Source organism: Sapajus apella, unplaced genomic scaffold (genome assembly GCF_009761245.1).
Source record: "Sapajus apella isolate SASKATOON/1434 unplaced genomic scaffold, GSC_monkey_1.0 scaffold74, whole genome shotgun sequence".
Lineage (NCBI taxonomy): Eukaryota > Metazoa > Chordata > Mammalia > Primates > Cebidae > Sapajus > Sapajus apella.
Genome location: NW_022437014.1, coordinates 8,383,223 through 8,396,655, shown reverse-complemented (window position 1 = coordinate 8,396,655; position 13,433 = coordinate 8,383,223). Strand labels below are relative to the sequence as shown.

The 13,433-nt window shown below is 42.5% G+C and overlaps 1 protein-coding gene across 2 annotated transcripts in view; it reads right to left on the bottom strand.

Moving 5' to 3' along the window:
- Positions 1–5,939, bottom strand: part of ACTR10 (actin related protein 10) — a 31,501-nt gene extending 25,562 nt beyond the window's left edge. The window contains exons 1-2 of one of the 2 annotated variants that reach the window (XM_032251187.1): positions 5,751–5,939; positions 3,310–3,382 (exon numbers count right to left, since the gene is read on the bottom strand). In XM_032251187.1, coding sequence (XP_032107078.1) covers positions 3,310–3,382; positions 5,751–5,827 — 150 coding nt within the window. In that variant the 5' untranslated portion in view covers positions 5,828–5,939. Of the gene's footprint in view, positions 1–3,309; positions 3,383–5,419; positions 5,633–5,750 lie in introns of those variants that run through there. The other variant, XM_032251188.1, reaches the window with a different exon arrangement.
- Between the last annotated feature and the right edge of the window lie 7,494 nt (positions 5,940–13,433).

The window sequence follows — 13,433 nt, the reverse complement described above, 5'->3', positions numbered from 1 at the left end:
GCTCACACCTGTAATCCTAGCACTTTGGGAGGCCAAGGTAGGTAGATCACTTGAGGTCAGGAGTTTGAGACGAGCCTGGCCAACATGGTGAAACACCGTCTCTACTAAAAATACAAAAATTAGCCAGGCATGGTGGCATGTGTCTGTAGTCCCAGTTACTTGGGAGACTGAGGCAGGTGAATTGCTTGAACCTGGAGGAGGCTGCAGTGAGCCGAGATCTGGCCACTGCACTACACTCTGGGTGACAGAGCCAGATTCCATCTCAAAAAAAAAAAAAAATTTCCCAGCACTTTGGGAGGCTGAGGCGGGTGGATCACTTGAAGCCAGGAGTTCAAGACTATCCTGGCTAACATGGTGAAACCCTGTCTCTACTAAAAATACAAAAATTAGCTGGGCATAGTGGTGTGCACCTGTAGTCCCAGCTACTCGGGAGGCTGAGGTGGGAGAATCACTTGAACCTGGAAGGCAGAGGTTGCAAGCAGGCAGAGGTTGTAGTGAGCCAAGATTGCGTCACTGCACTCCAGCCTGGGTGACAGAGTGAGGCACTATCTCAAGAAAAAAAAAAAATCAGCATCAAATAAAAAGCATCAAAGGGTTTTTCAAATACTCAACTTGGTTCAGTCCCTGTTAGTCCAGAAACACTGATAGCTCCTCTCTTGCTACATGGCCGCTTTTAAAATTAAAATATCCACCTTTCTGCTAGACTATAAGCTCCATGTGCAAGAACTATTTCTGGCTTGCTTATATCTTTCTTCAAATAATACAGTGCCAGGTACACAGTAGGTTGTTCATACATATGTGTGGTAAAAATGACACCATTAGCACAAAAGCAGCATACACACATATTACCAAGCCGTGAGTGCTAAGCCAATGCTAATATATAGCAACAGCTTCACTTATGAGACTCAGAAAGCTCTAAGTATTCTGATAGATCACTGGCAGACCTCTCTTCATTTACTCTTTCCAAAGACCATCAGCCTAACTTCATGATTTTATGAGGCTTAAAGAAGGTTCCAAACCATATATAGTCAAATATAAATAATTTCTTATGTATTTGTCTTTTCAAATGAAGATAAAAGCTGGGATGGGTGCAATGGCTAATGCCTATGATCCCAGCACTTTGGGAAGTCAGGGTGGGTGGATTTACCAAAGGTCAGGAGTTCGAGACCCAGCTGGACAACATGGGGAAATCCCATCTCTACTAAAAATACAAAAGAAAATTAGCTGGGCATGGTGACGGGCGCCTGTAATCCCAGCTACTTGGGAGGCTGAAGCAGGAGAAATTCTTTAACCCAGGAGGAGGAGGTTCCAGTGAGGAGAGATCACAACACTGAACTCCGGCCTAGGCGATGGAGTGAGACTGTCTCAAAAAAAAAAAAAAGATAAAAGCTCAAAGCACTAAGAAAAGTGGCAAGCGGAATGTACAGGGTCTAATCCAGTTGGACATCTATATGGTAATACAGTAATGCCTTATACAGCAAAATGACATGAAAAATTAGTAAACAGGAACATCCATCCCAATTTTTTTTTTTTTTTTGGACACCGAGTCTCTCTCTGTTGCCCAGGCTGGAGTGCTGTGGTGTGATCTCGCTCACCACAACCTCTGCTTCCCAGGTTCAAGTGATTCTCCTGTCTCAGCCTCCTGAGTAGCTGGGATTACAGGTGCCCGCCATTACACCTGGCTAATTTTTGTATTTTTAGTAGAGATGGGGTTTCACATTGTTGGCCAGGCTAGTCTTGAGCTCCTGGCCTCAACTGATCTGGCCACCTCAGCCTCCCAAAGTGCTGAGATTACAGGCTTTCATCATATTTTCAGACACCACATCACCAATATCTACTATATTTCTGGCTTGTCCAAGGATTTGCAGAAAATTTTAAAATCAATGAAATGATTCCTTAATCAAGTCTAATTAAAAAGATTTCTGATGTATGTCAATGCCAAATATAAACTGATGATCTCATCTATTCTCCTATAACGTGTTTTTATAAAACCAAATATGCTTATGTGTGATTGCTAAATAAGGAAATAATGTCAGTATAAAGTTATATTAGTTCAAATTAAGCAAGATAAGCTAAAATTATAATAGAATTAAAGTCATCAACTCAGTTATCACACAGGTAGATATCCTTTCAGATCTCGTCATAAGAAAAGTGTAAATAATCCCCTATACCAGCAATTTGTGCCTCAAAGTGGATCTTTCCATGATTCTACTGGGTTGCATTTCCTCCTAGTCACTACTTAATAACAGTCCTGGCTCCGAGCTTGCTACCATCTGCACTCAGAAACCACTGGCTAACACTTTCAATCCATGACTTTATTTTATTTTTATTTGTTTGAGACAGGGTCTCACTCTGTCGCCCATGGTGGAATGCAGTAGTGCAATCTTGGTTCACTGCAGCCTCGACCTCCCAGGCTCAAGTGATTTTCCCACCTCAGCCTCCCACGTAGCTGGGGACTACAGGTGTGCACCACCATGACAATTTTATTTTTAATATTCCCTAAGACACCCTCCAGCCACATTCAGCTGCCTGCCAATCCTATTCAAATTTTGTTGAGGCATCAATTATTGTTTTTGCTAGTCCTCTTGATTACAAAGTTATATAGGTTTTGTATGGTTTACTCCAATCTTATTTTTTCATAAGCCTGTTTTGTTTTTAAAAAATGTACCATTTTGCAGAACAAAGGTATTTTCAGGAATGCATATATAATCTTACTATGGTAATAGGTACATCTCATTTTTTAACAAGTGAATTTTATAGCAAGCAAAATTTTTCTTTCCACTCGTTGCAATTTCTAATCTGCCAAATGAGCTGTGGCAAGAAATTTTTTTAAGTTTGTTTTCAAAATTTTAAATATCTGATATATTATAAAGAAGGTAAGAATAAAATTATTCAGTGGTTATGTTATACTGTAAGACTTATAAAAGTATTTTACTGATGTTAAAACTTTTCTCTTGATATTATGATTCCTTTTATACAAAATGTCAGAAAAGACCAGTGCATAGAAATAGGAGGTACGCCCTAATGGGCTGTGCATAGGAATGAGGATTAATTGTAAATGGGAATTAGGGATTTCACTGGAGTAATGAAAATATTCTAAAGCTGGATTGTGGTGGTGGTTGCACAACATGAAAAACTTATGGTGTGCAAAATTAGACCTTGATAAAGTTGATTTAAAAACTTTTCCTTGGAAATATAGCCATAAATTATATATTTAGTATTGTTTTAATCAATCTTATTCAAAGTCATATTTAAAAATATTTTACAGTACAGTATTTATTTTGCTAATTTTTTTTCTTTTTTAAATACCTTAGGCAGCCCAGCTCTTTTTATCACACTAGGAATTATACATCTTGGACCCGTTTCTCCAGCAAATCCACACCTGCAAATAAATGAAAAATTGAAACAACTTATAGTATTCTTTTAAAAAAAATCACTCCACAAAACTCATAAGTTAATATTATTTATTAATGCTTGTGTGTTAACAGATAAAAACTATATCAAATTCATGATACTGAAAAAAAGCCAATGTATTATTTTAGGGGCAGCATTTACTTTGTTCTTAGTTGTTAATTTTAGCAGAATTAACAACTACATTATCTACAGCCCTGAATCTGTACTACATGACTTCATTCATATAATTAATGTGTCACTCATAATTCCATCATTCTAATATTATTAGCTTCCGTTTGCTTTCAGTGTACTTCTTAAAATTATGCATACATATTTGACAGTTATAATCACACTTCATACATAATTAACTCATACAGTAAGCTTCTACCCATATTAACATAATCTTCATTACCATCATTTTTATGGGTTTTTTTTTTTTTTGATGCAGGATCTCACTCTGTCACCCAGGCTGAAGTGTAGTAGTGCAATCACGGCTCACTGCAGTGTCAACCAGACGAGCTGAAGTGATCCTACCACTTCAGCCTACCAAGTAGCTAGGACAACAGGCGCCTAGTGCCATGCCAAGCTGGGTCTCACTATGTTGCCCGAGCTGGTCTCAAGCTCCTGGGCTCCAGTGATCCTCCTACTTCGACCTTCCAAAGGGATTTCAGGTGTGAGCCACTGTGCAAGCACAACTGGACTGTTGGACTGCTATCATACTTTGTCCTTTTTTTTTTTTTGGAGACATGGTCTCACTCTGTTATCCAGGCTGGAGTCCAGTGGCACAACCTTAGCTCAATGCAGCCTTTGCCTCCCAGGCTCAAGCAATCCTCCCACCTTGGCCTCCCAAAATGCTAGGATTTCAGGCATGACACTATGGCTGGCTAAGTTTTGCATTTTTTGTAGAGCTGGGTTTCCCCCAGATTGCCCAGGCTGGTCTTGAACTCCTGGGCTCAAGTGATCGGCCCGCCTTAGCTTTCCAAAGTGCTGGGAATACAGTATCATTTTTAAAACTGCATATTTCATTATTTTTAAAAGCTACACTTTTTTCTTGAGTATTTAGCTATTTCCATTTTTTGTTTCATGTTAGTAAAACATCCCATCTTCCTGTCCTGTCTAGTTTTTGGCACTGCTCTCCTCGCATTGCCAAATAATTCTCTCCATCTCCTACTATTCCTATCGCCATGTGTACTTGCACCAGTGTTGCTCAAACATCTCAGAATGCAACCCATTAAGCTTCAATTCCTTTCTTTTACTTCATATATTTATCTTATCATCCTCCTGCTCTTTTTCAAAAATAGCTTTTTGCTTATTTCTTCAAAGTACGGCCAAAATAATTATCTTTGAGTAGAAGCCTCAAATTATTTATTATGCTTTCAAAATAATTTTACAAATAAGAAAATACAAATTAATAAGAGAGGACCTTGCATAGAAAAATGTGAGAATGTCATTAACCAAGGACTATGTTTAATCCAATTCTGGAGCTCCTGAGGCCCAATTTTTAAATAGGTTTTTTAAAACCACTTAGTCAATAAATAATTATTAAATACCTCCTATACGTCAGGAAGTGCCTAGAGATACAAAAAGATTTTTCAAATGTTTTCCTTCTCAGAAATACATATATGATGTAATTGCCTGTCAGTTCCCTCTCTGTTGAGACCATCACAAGGACTCTTAACCTGGGGTCCCAGGACCACAATGATTGTCTGCCAATCCCCTGAAACTGTGTGTAAATATCTTAAGGTTTATGCATTTGTGGTATTCGTCCAGCCATTAAAGAGATCCATGCCATCCAAAAGGTTGAGAACCTCCTCTCTAGTGTTTACAAGTTGCCTTTTTAAAAACATGTTAAATCTAACCTTAGAGTTTAGGGGGGTCTATCTGTAGAGCTTCACCTCATAATATGCCCAATCTCCCTAATTCTTGAGGAGCGATAGCCCGGTCTTAAACATCTTTGCATTTCCAGCACCAAAAGAAGCTCCGTTAAATAAATATTTTATGATGAAATTCGTCATCGAGTATTTACATTTGGTTGGCTGCCTTCCTCATCTGATGAGCCCAGAGTAAGCGGGGTCTAGGTCACTGTTGTCATCCCCTACATAGGTGATCCCAAAGGGTGTGGGGTGATGCCAAGGGGCGGCGACGAGGGCAATTCAACTGAAGCTTCCTGGACCTCTCTGGGAGTCAGACCCCAATCCTCAGATTCGCATGGCCCAGGGAAGAAATAAGGGCTGGCTGAAGAAAGGGGGAGGCCCCGAGCTGCTCAGCGAGTCTGCGATGAGGACCCGGGCAGTGCCTGGGGCTCGGTCACCCGCCCTCCCCCCGGGCCGAACGCAGACGGCGTGACGGCCACTCACTTGGTAAAAGCCTCTCCCAGGTCGATCACGACCGCCGTTTTCTCCCCGCCGCTCCCCAGGCCCTCGTAGAGCGGCATGGTGGTAATGAAGACTGGGAAAAGTGGGTCGCAGACTCCGCGGCCAACGAGCTTCGGCGATTGGGGGGCGGGGCCGGGGCTCAGGCGCTCGGGCGGCGGCGCCGGCGGGGGCCTTGCGCGGCCGCGGCGCACCAGGCCCGGGCTGTCCCAGGCTGTGCCTCATTCCTGGTTGAACCGAAACCCTTGCAGGTGGTCCCGTCTCCAGAACTAGCGGAAAAGAGGCGCTAGTGGCCGTGAATCCGAGTGTGGGGGTGCGGAGGCCGCTGCGATCAGGCGCGCCGGGCGCCCCGAGAAGGCGGAGCCGGCCTCCCGGTCCTTCCCGCCCACCACGCCCCCAAGCGGCACCCGAGAGCGGCTGTGAAGAGATTCTTCAGGACCTGGCTGCGCTGGGGCAGCTGAGAGACGACGGAAACCCAAAGCTGAGATTCATGCTCTCGAGGGGGCAAAACATGCTGAGCCCCTATTCTGTGCTAGGCATTTTACCTATCATTTCATCGTTTTTAAGAAATACCAAAAATAGGCCGGGCGCGGTGGCTCACGCCTGTAATTCCAGCACTTTGGAAGGCCGAGGCAGGCGGATCACCAGGTCAGAAGATCGAGACCATCTAGCCAACATGGTGAAACCCCGTCTCTGATAAAAATACAGAAATTAGCTGGGCGTGGTGGCGCGTGCCTATAATCCCAGCTACTCGGGAGACTGAGGCAGGAGAGTCTCCTGAACCCGGGAGGTGGAGGTTGCAATTAGCCGAGATCCGGGCTCTGCACTCCAGCGTGGTGACAGAGCGAGACTGCGTCTCAAAAACAAAAAAACAAGAGTAGTGTTTTCTTATCTGTCGGGACCGACGCTCAGAGAGATTCACATTCCCAGTGTCTACGGCAGAGCCAGGAACAGACCCACAGACTTCCTAATTGCAAAGCCTGTACTAATGATGTTTTAGAGAATAATACGTGCAGACATTGCTTTAGTTAGTAGTCATTCTGAAAGTTTTTATTTTACTCCAGAATTAAGCAGCTAAAGTAGCATCTATGAATCTTGAATCTCTTTGTGGAGGAGCGAGCAGTCAGGATGGTTTAACAGAAGGAACATCGAAGCAAAGGCCCCTGCCTATTAGGTTAGTGCAAAAGTAGTTGCTGTTTTTGCCATTACTTTTAACATTTACATTACTGTTTACATCTTTGTCACTTAACAGCTTTCTGTGAAAATATTTTTTCTGCAAATATTAGCTCTATCTGTGGAAGTGGAAAATATTGTCAAAGGAGAGACTGTATAATAAGAAAAGAGGTTCAAAGGTAGATTGCTGAGGAACAGCAACATTTAGCTGGTGTACTGTGTTGAATGATGTCCCCCCCAAAATGCCTGTCCGCTGGGAACCTCAGAATGTGACCTTATTTGGAAATAGAGTCTTTGCAGATGTAATCAAGTTAAGATGAGGTTATACTGTATTAAGATGGGCCCAACTGTCCGAGCGCAATGGCTCATACCTGTAATCCCAGCACTCTGGGAGGCAGAAGAGGGAGAACCCCTTGAGCCAGGAAGTCTAAGGCTGCAGAGAGTCAGGATTGTGCCGCTACTGCGGCACTCCAGGCTGGGCAACAGCAGAGTGAGAGCCTGTCTTTCAAAAAAAAAAAAAGGCTCTACTTAAATGGTTGGTAACAAGAATTAGTGTGGTGGTTGGGGATAAGCTATTTCCATAACAAAAACTAAGGCTGTAACAATGCAGAAATTTGGAATGTGATGTTAGTAAAATTTATGTTCAAGTCCAAATTACTGATCAATGATCCTTGAAAGCAAATTGCTGGAGGAGGAGGAAGTTGGAGTTGTGATGGGGAAGAAAACTTTAAGAAACGTGGGAAGAGATTAAAGTTTTCGCTGAATTCAGAGTATTTGAATAGGACCCCTCACTTGGGTTCATATTCTGTTTCTGCCACTTTCTGTCAAGTCCGTAATACCTCTGATCGTCCACTTCCTTATCTGTAAACTGTTCTGCTGCTTCACAAGGTATTTGTAAGGATCACTTTGAAATTATGTTTCTGAAACTATTGAAATGATAAAGTGTTGTTATTACCCATTCTGTATTTTCTGTGACAGCTCACCAGCTGTATTTGTTTCCCAGGGATTGCTGTAACAAAGTACTATAAACGGTGGTTTAAGGCAACACAAAATTTATTCTTTCACACCTCTGGAGGTGACAAGTCAGAAATCAAGGTGTCAGCAAGAGCAAGGTCATGCTCTCTTTGAAGGCTCTAGAGGAGGATCCTTTCTTGTCTTCTTTTTTTTTTTTGAGATGGAGTCTCGCTTTGTTGCCCAGGCTGGAGTGCAGTGGTGCCATCTTGGCTTACTGCAGCCTCTGCCTCCTGGGTTCAAGTGATTCTCCTGCCTCAGCCTCCAGAGCAGCTGGTATTACAGGTGCCCCCCACAATGCCCAGCTAATGTTGTTTTTTATTTTTTATTTTTAAAATTTTTAGTAGAGATGGGGTTTCACCATGTTGGCCAGGCTGGTCTCAAACTACAAACATCAGGTGATCCACCCCCCTCAGCCTCCCAAAGTGCTGGGTTTACAGGCGTGAGCCACAGTGCTTGGCCTTTTTTTTTTTTTTTTTTTAAATAGAGTCTTGCTCTGTCATCCAGGCTGGAGCCCAGTGGTGCAGTCCTGGCTCACTGCGCTCCAGACTGGGCTCAAGAGATTCTCCTGCCTCACCCTCCCAAGTAGCTGTGACTGCAGGCATGTGCCACCTCGCCTGACTAATTTTTGTATTTTTTGTAAAGACGGGTTTTACCATGTTGCCCAGGCTGGTCTTGAACTACTGAACTCCGGTGATCTGTGAGCCTTGGCCTCCCAAAGTGCTGGGATTACAGGTGTGAGCCACAGTGCCTGGCCTTCTTGCCTTTTTCTAGCTTCTGGTGGTTGCAGGCAATCCTTAATGCTCCTTTGCTTTTAGATACATCACGGCAGTCTCTGCCTCTGTTGTCACCTGGCCTTCTTCCCTGTGTCTTTGCATTTTTTACATTATGTTCTCCTCCCTGTGTCTTCACTTCAGTTTCCTTCTGAGTGTGTCTCTATGTCCAGATTTCCCTCTTCTTTTTTCTTATTTTTTAAATCTGTATCTTACTGAACAAATTTCCCTCTTATTTTTGAGACGGGGTTTCACCATATTGGCCAGGATGGTTTCGAACGCCTAACCTCAGGTGATCTGCCCTCCTTGGCCTCTCAAAGTGCTGGGATTACAGGCGTGAGCCACTGTACTCAGCCTTGTTTTTTTTTTTTTTCTGAGACAGAGTTGTGCTCTTGTTGCCCAGGCTGGAGTGACTAATTTTTTGTATTTTTAGTAGAGACAGGGTTTCTCCATGTTGGTCAGGTTGGTCTCAAACTCCCACCCTCAGTTGATCCACCCGCCTGGGTCTCTCAAAGTGCTGGGATTACAGGCATGAGCCACCATGCCTGGCGTCAGGCTGGAGTGCAGTGGCACAATCACAGCTCACTTCAACTTCCACCTCCCTGGTTCAAGCAATTCTCCAGCCTCAGCCCCCTAAGTAACTGGGATTACAGACATGCACCACTATGGCTGGATAATTTTTTGTATTTTTAGTATAGACAGGGTTCACCATATTGGCCAGGCTAGTCTTGAACTCCTGACCTCAAGTGATCCATCCGCTTCTGCCTCTCAAAGTGCTAGGACTACAGGCCTGAGCCACCGCACCCAGCTTGTCTATTAATTCTATCACCTGTGCCCTTTCTGGGTCTATTTCTATGTTTTTCTCTTGCTATGAGACATATTTTCCTTCTTTTCTGCATGACTCTTAGGTTTTGGTTGGATGCCAGACAGTGTCAATTTTACATTGTCAAGATGCTGACTTTTTTTATTTCTTAGAATATTCTCAAGCTTTGTTCTAGAATGCAATCAAGTTACTCAAAAATAGTTTTATCCTTTTGGGGCTTGCTTTGGTAGGTGGGACCAGAACAGCCTTTAGGCCAGAGCCATTTTTTTTTCCCCATTAGTGAAGTAAGAGCCCTGTTTTAGTATCCTGCCTAATGCCCAGGTATTTATTACAGCATTTTCAGCTGTGGGGGGTGGGAACACAAACACTTCCCAGCTACATATGAACTTCAAGGAATTAATCTGCCTTTGCTTTTCTGGTGGGTGGGTGGGTGGGTGGGTGGGTGTGTGTGTGTGTGTGTGTGTGTGTGTGTGTGTTTTTTTTTCCTCCAGCCTTGAGTAGTTTCCTTACATGCATGTAGCTAAAAATTCAAGGATAACCCTGTGCAGATTGCCAGAGCTTTCTCTCTTTTTGTGCAGCTCTTTCCTCTTCCTGAAGCTTTGTCTCTTTGGCACTGTCCTCTGAGAATCCTACTGCCTTAGCCTTCCTGAATTTATGACTTTGTCCCTAGTGGGAGCAGTGTGGGTTTCCTCTCTCTGTGCTGTATTCTGGAACCCCCAGACAACAGGCTGAAGCAATCACAGGGCTTACCTTGCTTGTTTCCTTTGTGTCAGGGATCACTGTCTTGCATTGCCTCTTGATTCAGATCTGCAAAACATTGTTTCATATATATTATGTCCTGTTTTTTAGTTGTTTTCAGTGGTAGGGTAAACAGAGTCCCTGTTACTCTATCATGTCTTACAGCAGAAGTCCCTCCAGAAACTGATTTTAAAACCAACATTTTGTATAAATAATTGTGTCAGTTACCTATTGCTGCCTAACAAATGTTCCTAAAATTTAGTGGCTTAAAACAACCACCACTTATTTGCTCTTGATTTTGTGTTGATAATTTGGCTTGGCTATACAGGGTAGTTCTTACATTCTACATGGAGTCAAGTAGGCTCACTGTTGTGTTCACAGTCCGTTGACAGGTCAGCTGGGGACTGGCTGGTCCAAGAAGGCCTCAGTCACATATCTGGCAGATGGTGGTGGCTTTTAGTGGAGCCCCTCTCTGTGACCTCCTACCCTCTTGAACACTAAACCAGTTTTCTTTACTTGGTGATAGAAGCATACCGAGATGCTGAAAGCTGACGTGGCAAGGTTGCTTAAGGCCTACCCTTAGAAGTCACACAACATCACTTCTGTCTCAGGCTATTAGTTAAAGGAACTCACGAGCCCCGCTTAGGTTCTGGGGTGGGGAAATAGACTCCATTTAATTGTTGGAAAGGGCAGTGAAGAAGCACAGACACAAAGAATTGCAATTCTTTGTAGTAGATTGTCATAGTAACTAGTCAACAAAACCTGTACTTAATGGCATGGTTTGTTCTGAAACTATCTTCTGGGTTAGAGGACAGTCTATTATAATGAAAGAACTAGTTTATTTTGGCTCAGAAACCTTATTGTGGGAGGATAACCCTTTAGACCTTTGCCCTGAGCTATGAGGTATCAGGATGTGGACTAGAGAAACTTGGGCTGTAAGTGGCTAGGAGATCAATGTTAATACCATCTTCTGCCCTTCAAAGAGTCTGTATATTCTTGTGTAGAGAAAGAAAAGAGGAAAGGGAAGAGAAAAAAGGAGAGGACAGAAAAAAATAGTACTAGTTCACAAAATATATGAAAAAGAATTATCTTCTCACCATCTGTGAGGCAAAAAGTACTCTTTCCATTGCATGGAACAGAAACCTAACTCAAAACTGGCTCACTTAATTGAAAATCCAGAAATAGAATGGGGCATCAGGCATGGCTGGATCCTGTGCTAACAGTGTGATCAGATTATTTCCATCTTTGTGCTCTGTTTTCCTCTAGGTTGGCTTCATTCTCAGACAGGCTTTCTCCTTGTGAGGGCAATGTGGCTGCCAGAAATTCCAGATATATACCAACCAGTATAGCCATACCCAAGAGAGACAGCTTCTCTTTTTAAAATTCCAGCACTTCTGGTGCTGAGTGGCTCTGCCTCAGTCCATGTTCATAGTTGAACCATGAGCAAGAAAATGAGATATTCTTATTATCCATGTCTTCTGCCCATTGCTGAGGTGGTCTCAGCCTCGTGAGAACTAAATGACAATAAGTGGCAGAAATATGGTTTCTCAACAGGAAACCAGGATATTTTTCTTAGAAGCAACAGGAATAAATGGTGGACAGGCTGAAACAATGGAAGCTCTAAGCTGTCTCTGTCCTTTTCTCTCATACACAGCCTATTTTACTCCATTCCCACTGTACTGCCTAACCAAAATGAAGATAATAATGAGTCCTTGAAGCCCATGTTGATAAACTACTCATTCTTAGTCACCAAAGCCCTCATCAGAGATAGTGATCACTGCCTCCAGGAATACTCAGCTTCTTTAACTCTGAGACTGATGTTGGGTCCAGAGTGGCTGGGAAGGTGTCCTAATCTTAGCTTTCTGAATGTGCTGTAAAATCCCTCCCGTGTTTAGTTGATGAAGAAGAGTTTTCATCAACATCAGTGACTCAAGTAGTTGCATTTATAGCTAGAAGTTTATTTTATAACAAGAGTCACCTAGATCCCTCTCCCTCCATCTTTTCCTGTCGTAAGGAGTTGCAAAGTCTGTGGATTCCAACTCTCTGCAATAAAAAATGTGTCACCAGCTGTTTAATTGGCCTCCGGCCTCTCCACAGTCCACTGTCTATACTTCAGGCAGAGTGAGCACTCTAAAATGCAAACATAATCATGACACTATTCACTTAAAATATTTCAATGACACTCTGCGGTTCTCAGATAAAGCAACTGCTGTATCAGCCAGCCAGTAGTTTCCCAAATGTATCCTGCTACTTCACACCTCCCATATTGTGCCTAGAATGTTTTCTTTATCTAGCTGCTTTTCTTTTTGTCTTTCCAAATTCTGCGGAAGTATAACCTCCTTTGAAAAGCCTTCTCTGAACTCTGGTCTATTTTAATCTACTTTAGATTTTCATCTGGCCTTTCATAGCACCCTGTGCGTATTATAGCAGATTAAAACACAAGATCCAGGAGGGCAGGAATATTTTTCTGCTTAGTTTGCTATTGTATCCCCAGTGCCCAAAAGAGCACCTGCACATGGTAGGTTCAGGATGAATACTTGATAAATGACTAGCACCTATTACTGTAAAGTAGTAATTTATTTACTGTGTGTTCACTCTGAAATTAGGAACTTTATAGGCCAGTACCTTGAGAGGACTGAGTATGGACTAGGCACTTAATAGTTTTTTTGAATAGATAACAATAGCATGAAAATGTAATCAGCTGAACAATTCTCAACTCACCTTGAAGCCAATTGGCAAGGGATAGTAGGAAACGTCTTTAGAGTCTGAGCTTGTACCTATCCATCTATGTGATTGACCACAATGGTGGTTGTGAAGCTAATCTCTTAAAGAATATTTCATGCCACATTTCATGAATGCTCATAACACATTGTAATAAAACTTCAACTAATGAACCAGAGCCCACAACCAGTTGGAACTATGGTAGTGCATCCTCTTTTAGGAAAAAGAAGTAATTCACAGAGAGAAGTACCAGGAACTGTGTTAAGGTCAGGACATATTCAGGCGGATTTATTAGACTTTTCATTTCTATAGAACTAGACAATGAAAATTTATTGCCAACTATGAGGTATGACAAGATCCTGAATCATCAATCACAAAATCAGTTATCCACACATATTTATACTTGTAAAGGGAGAGAAAATTGGCTAA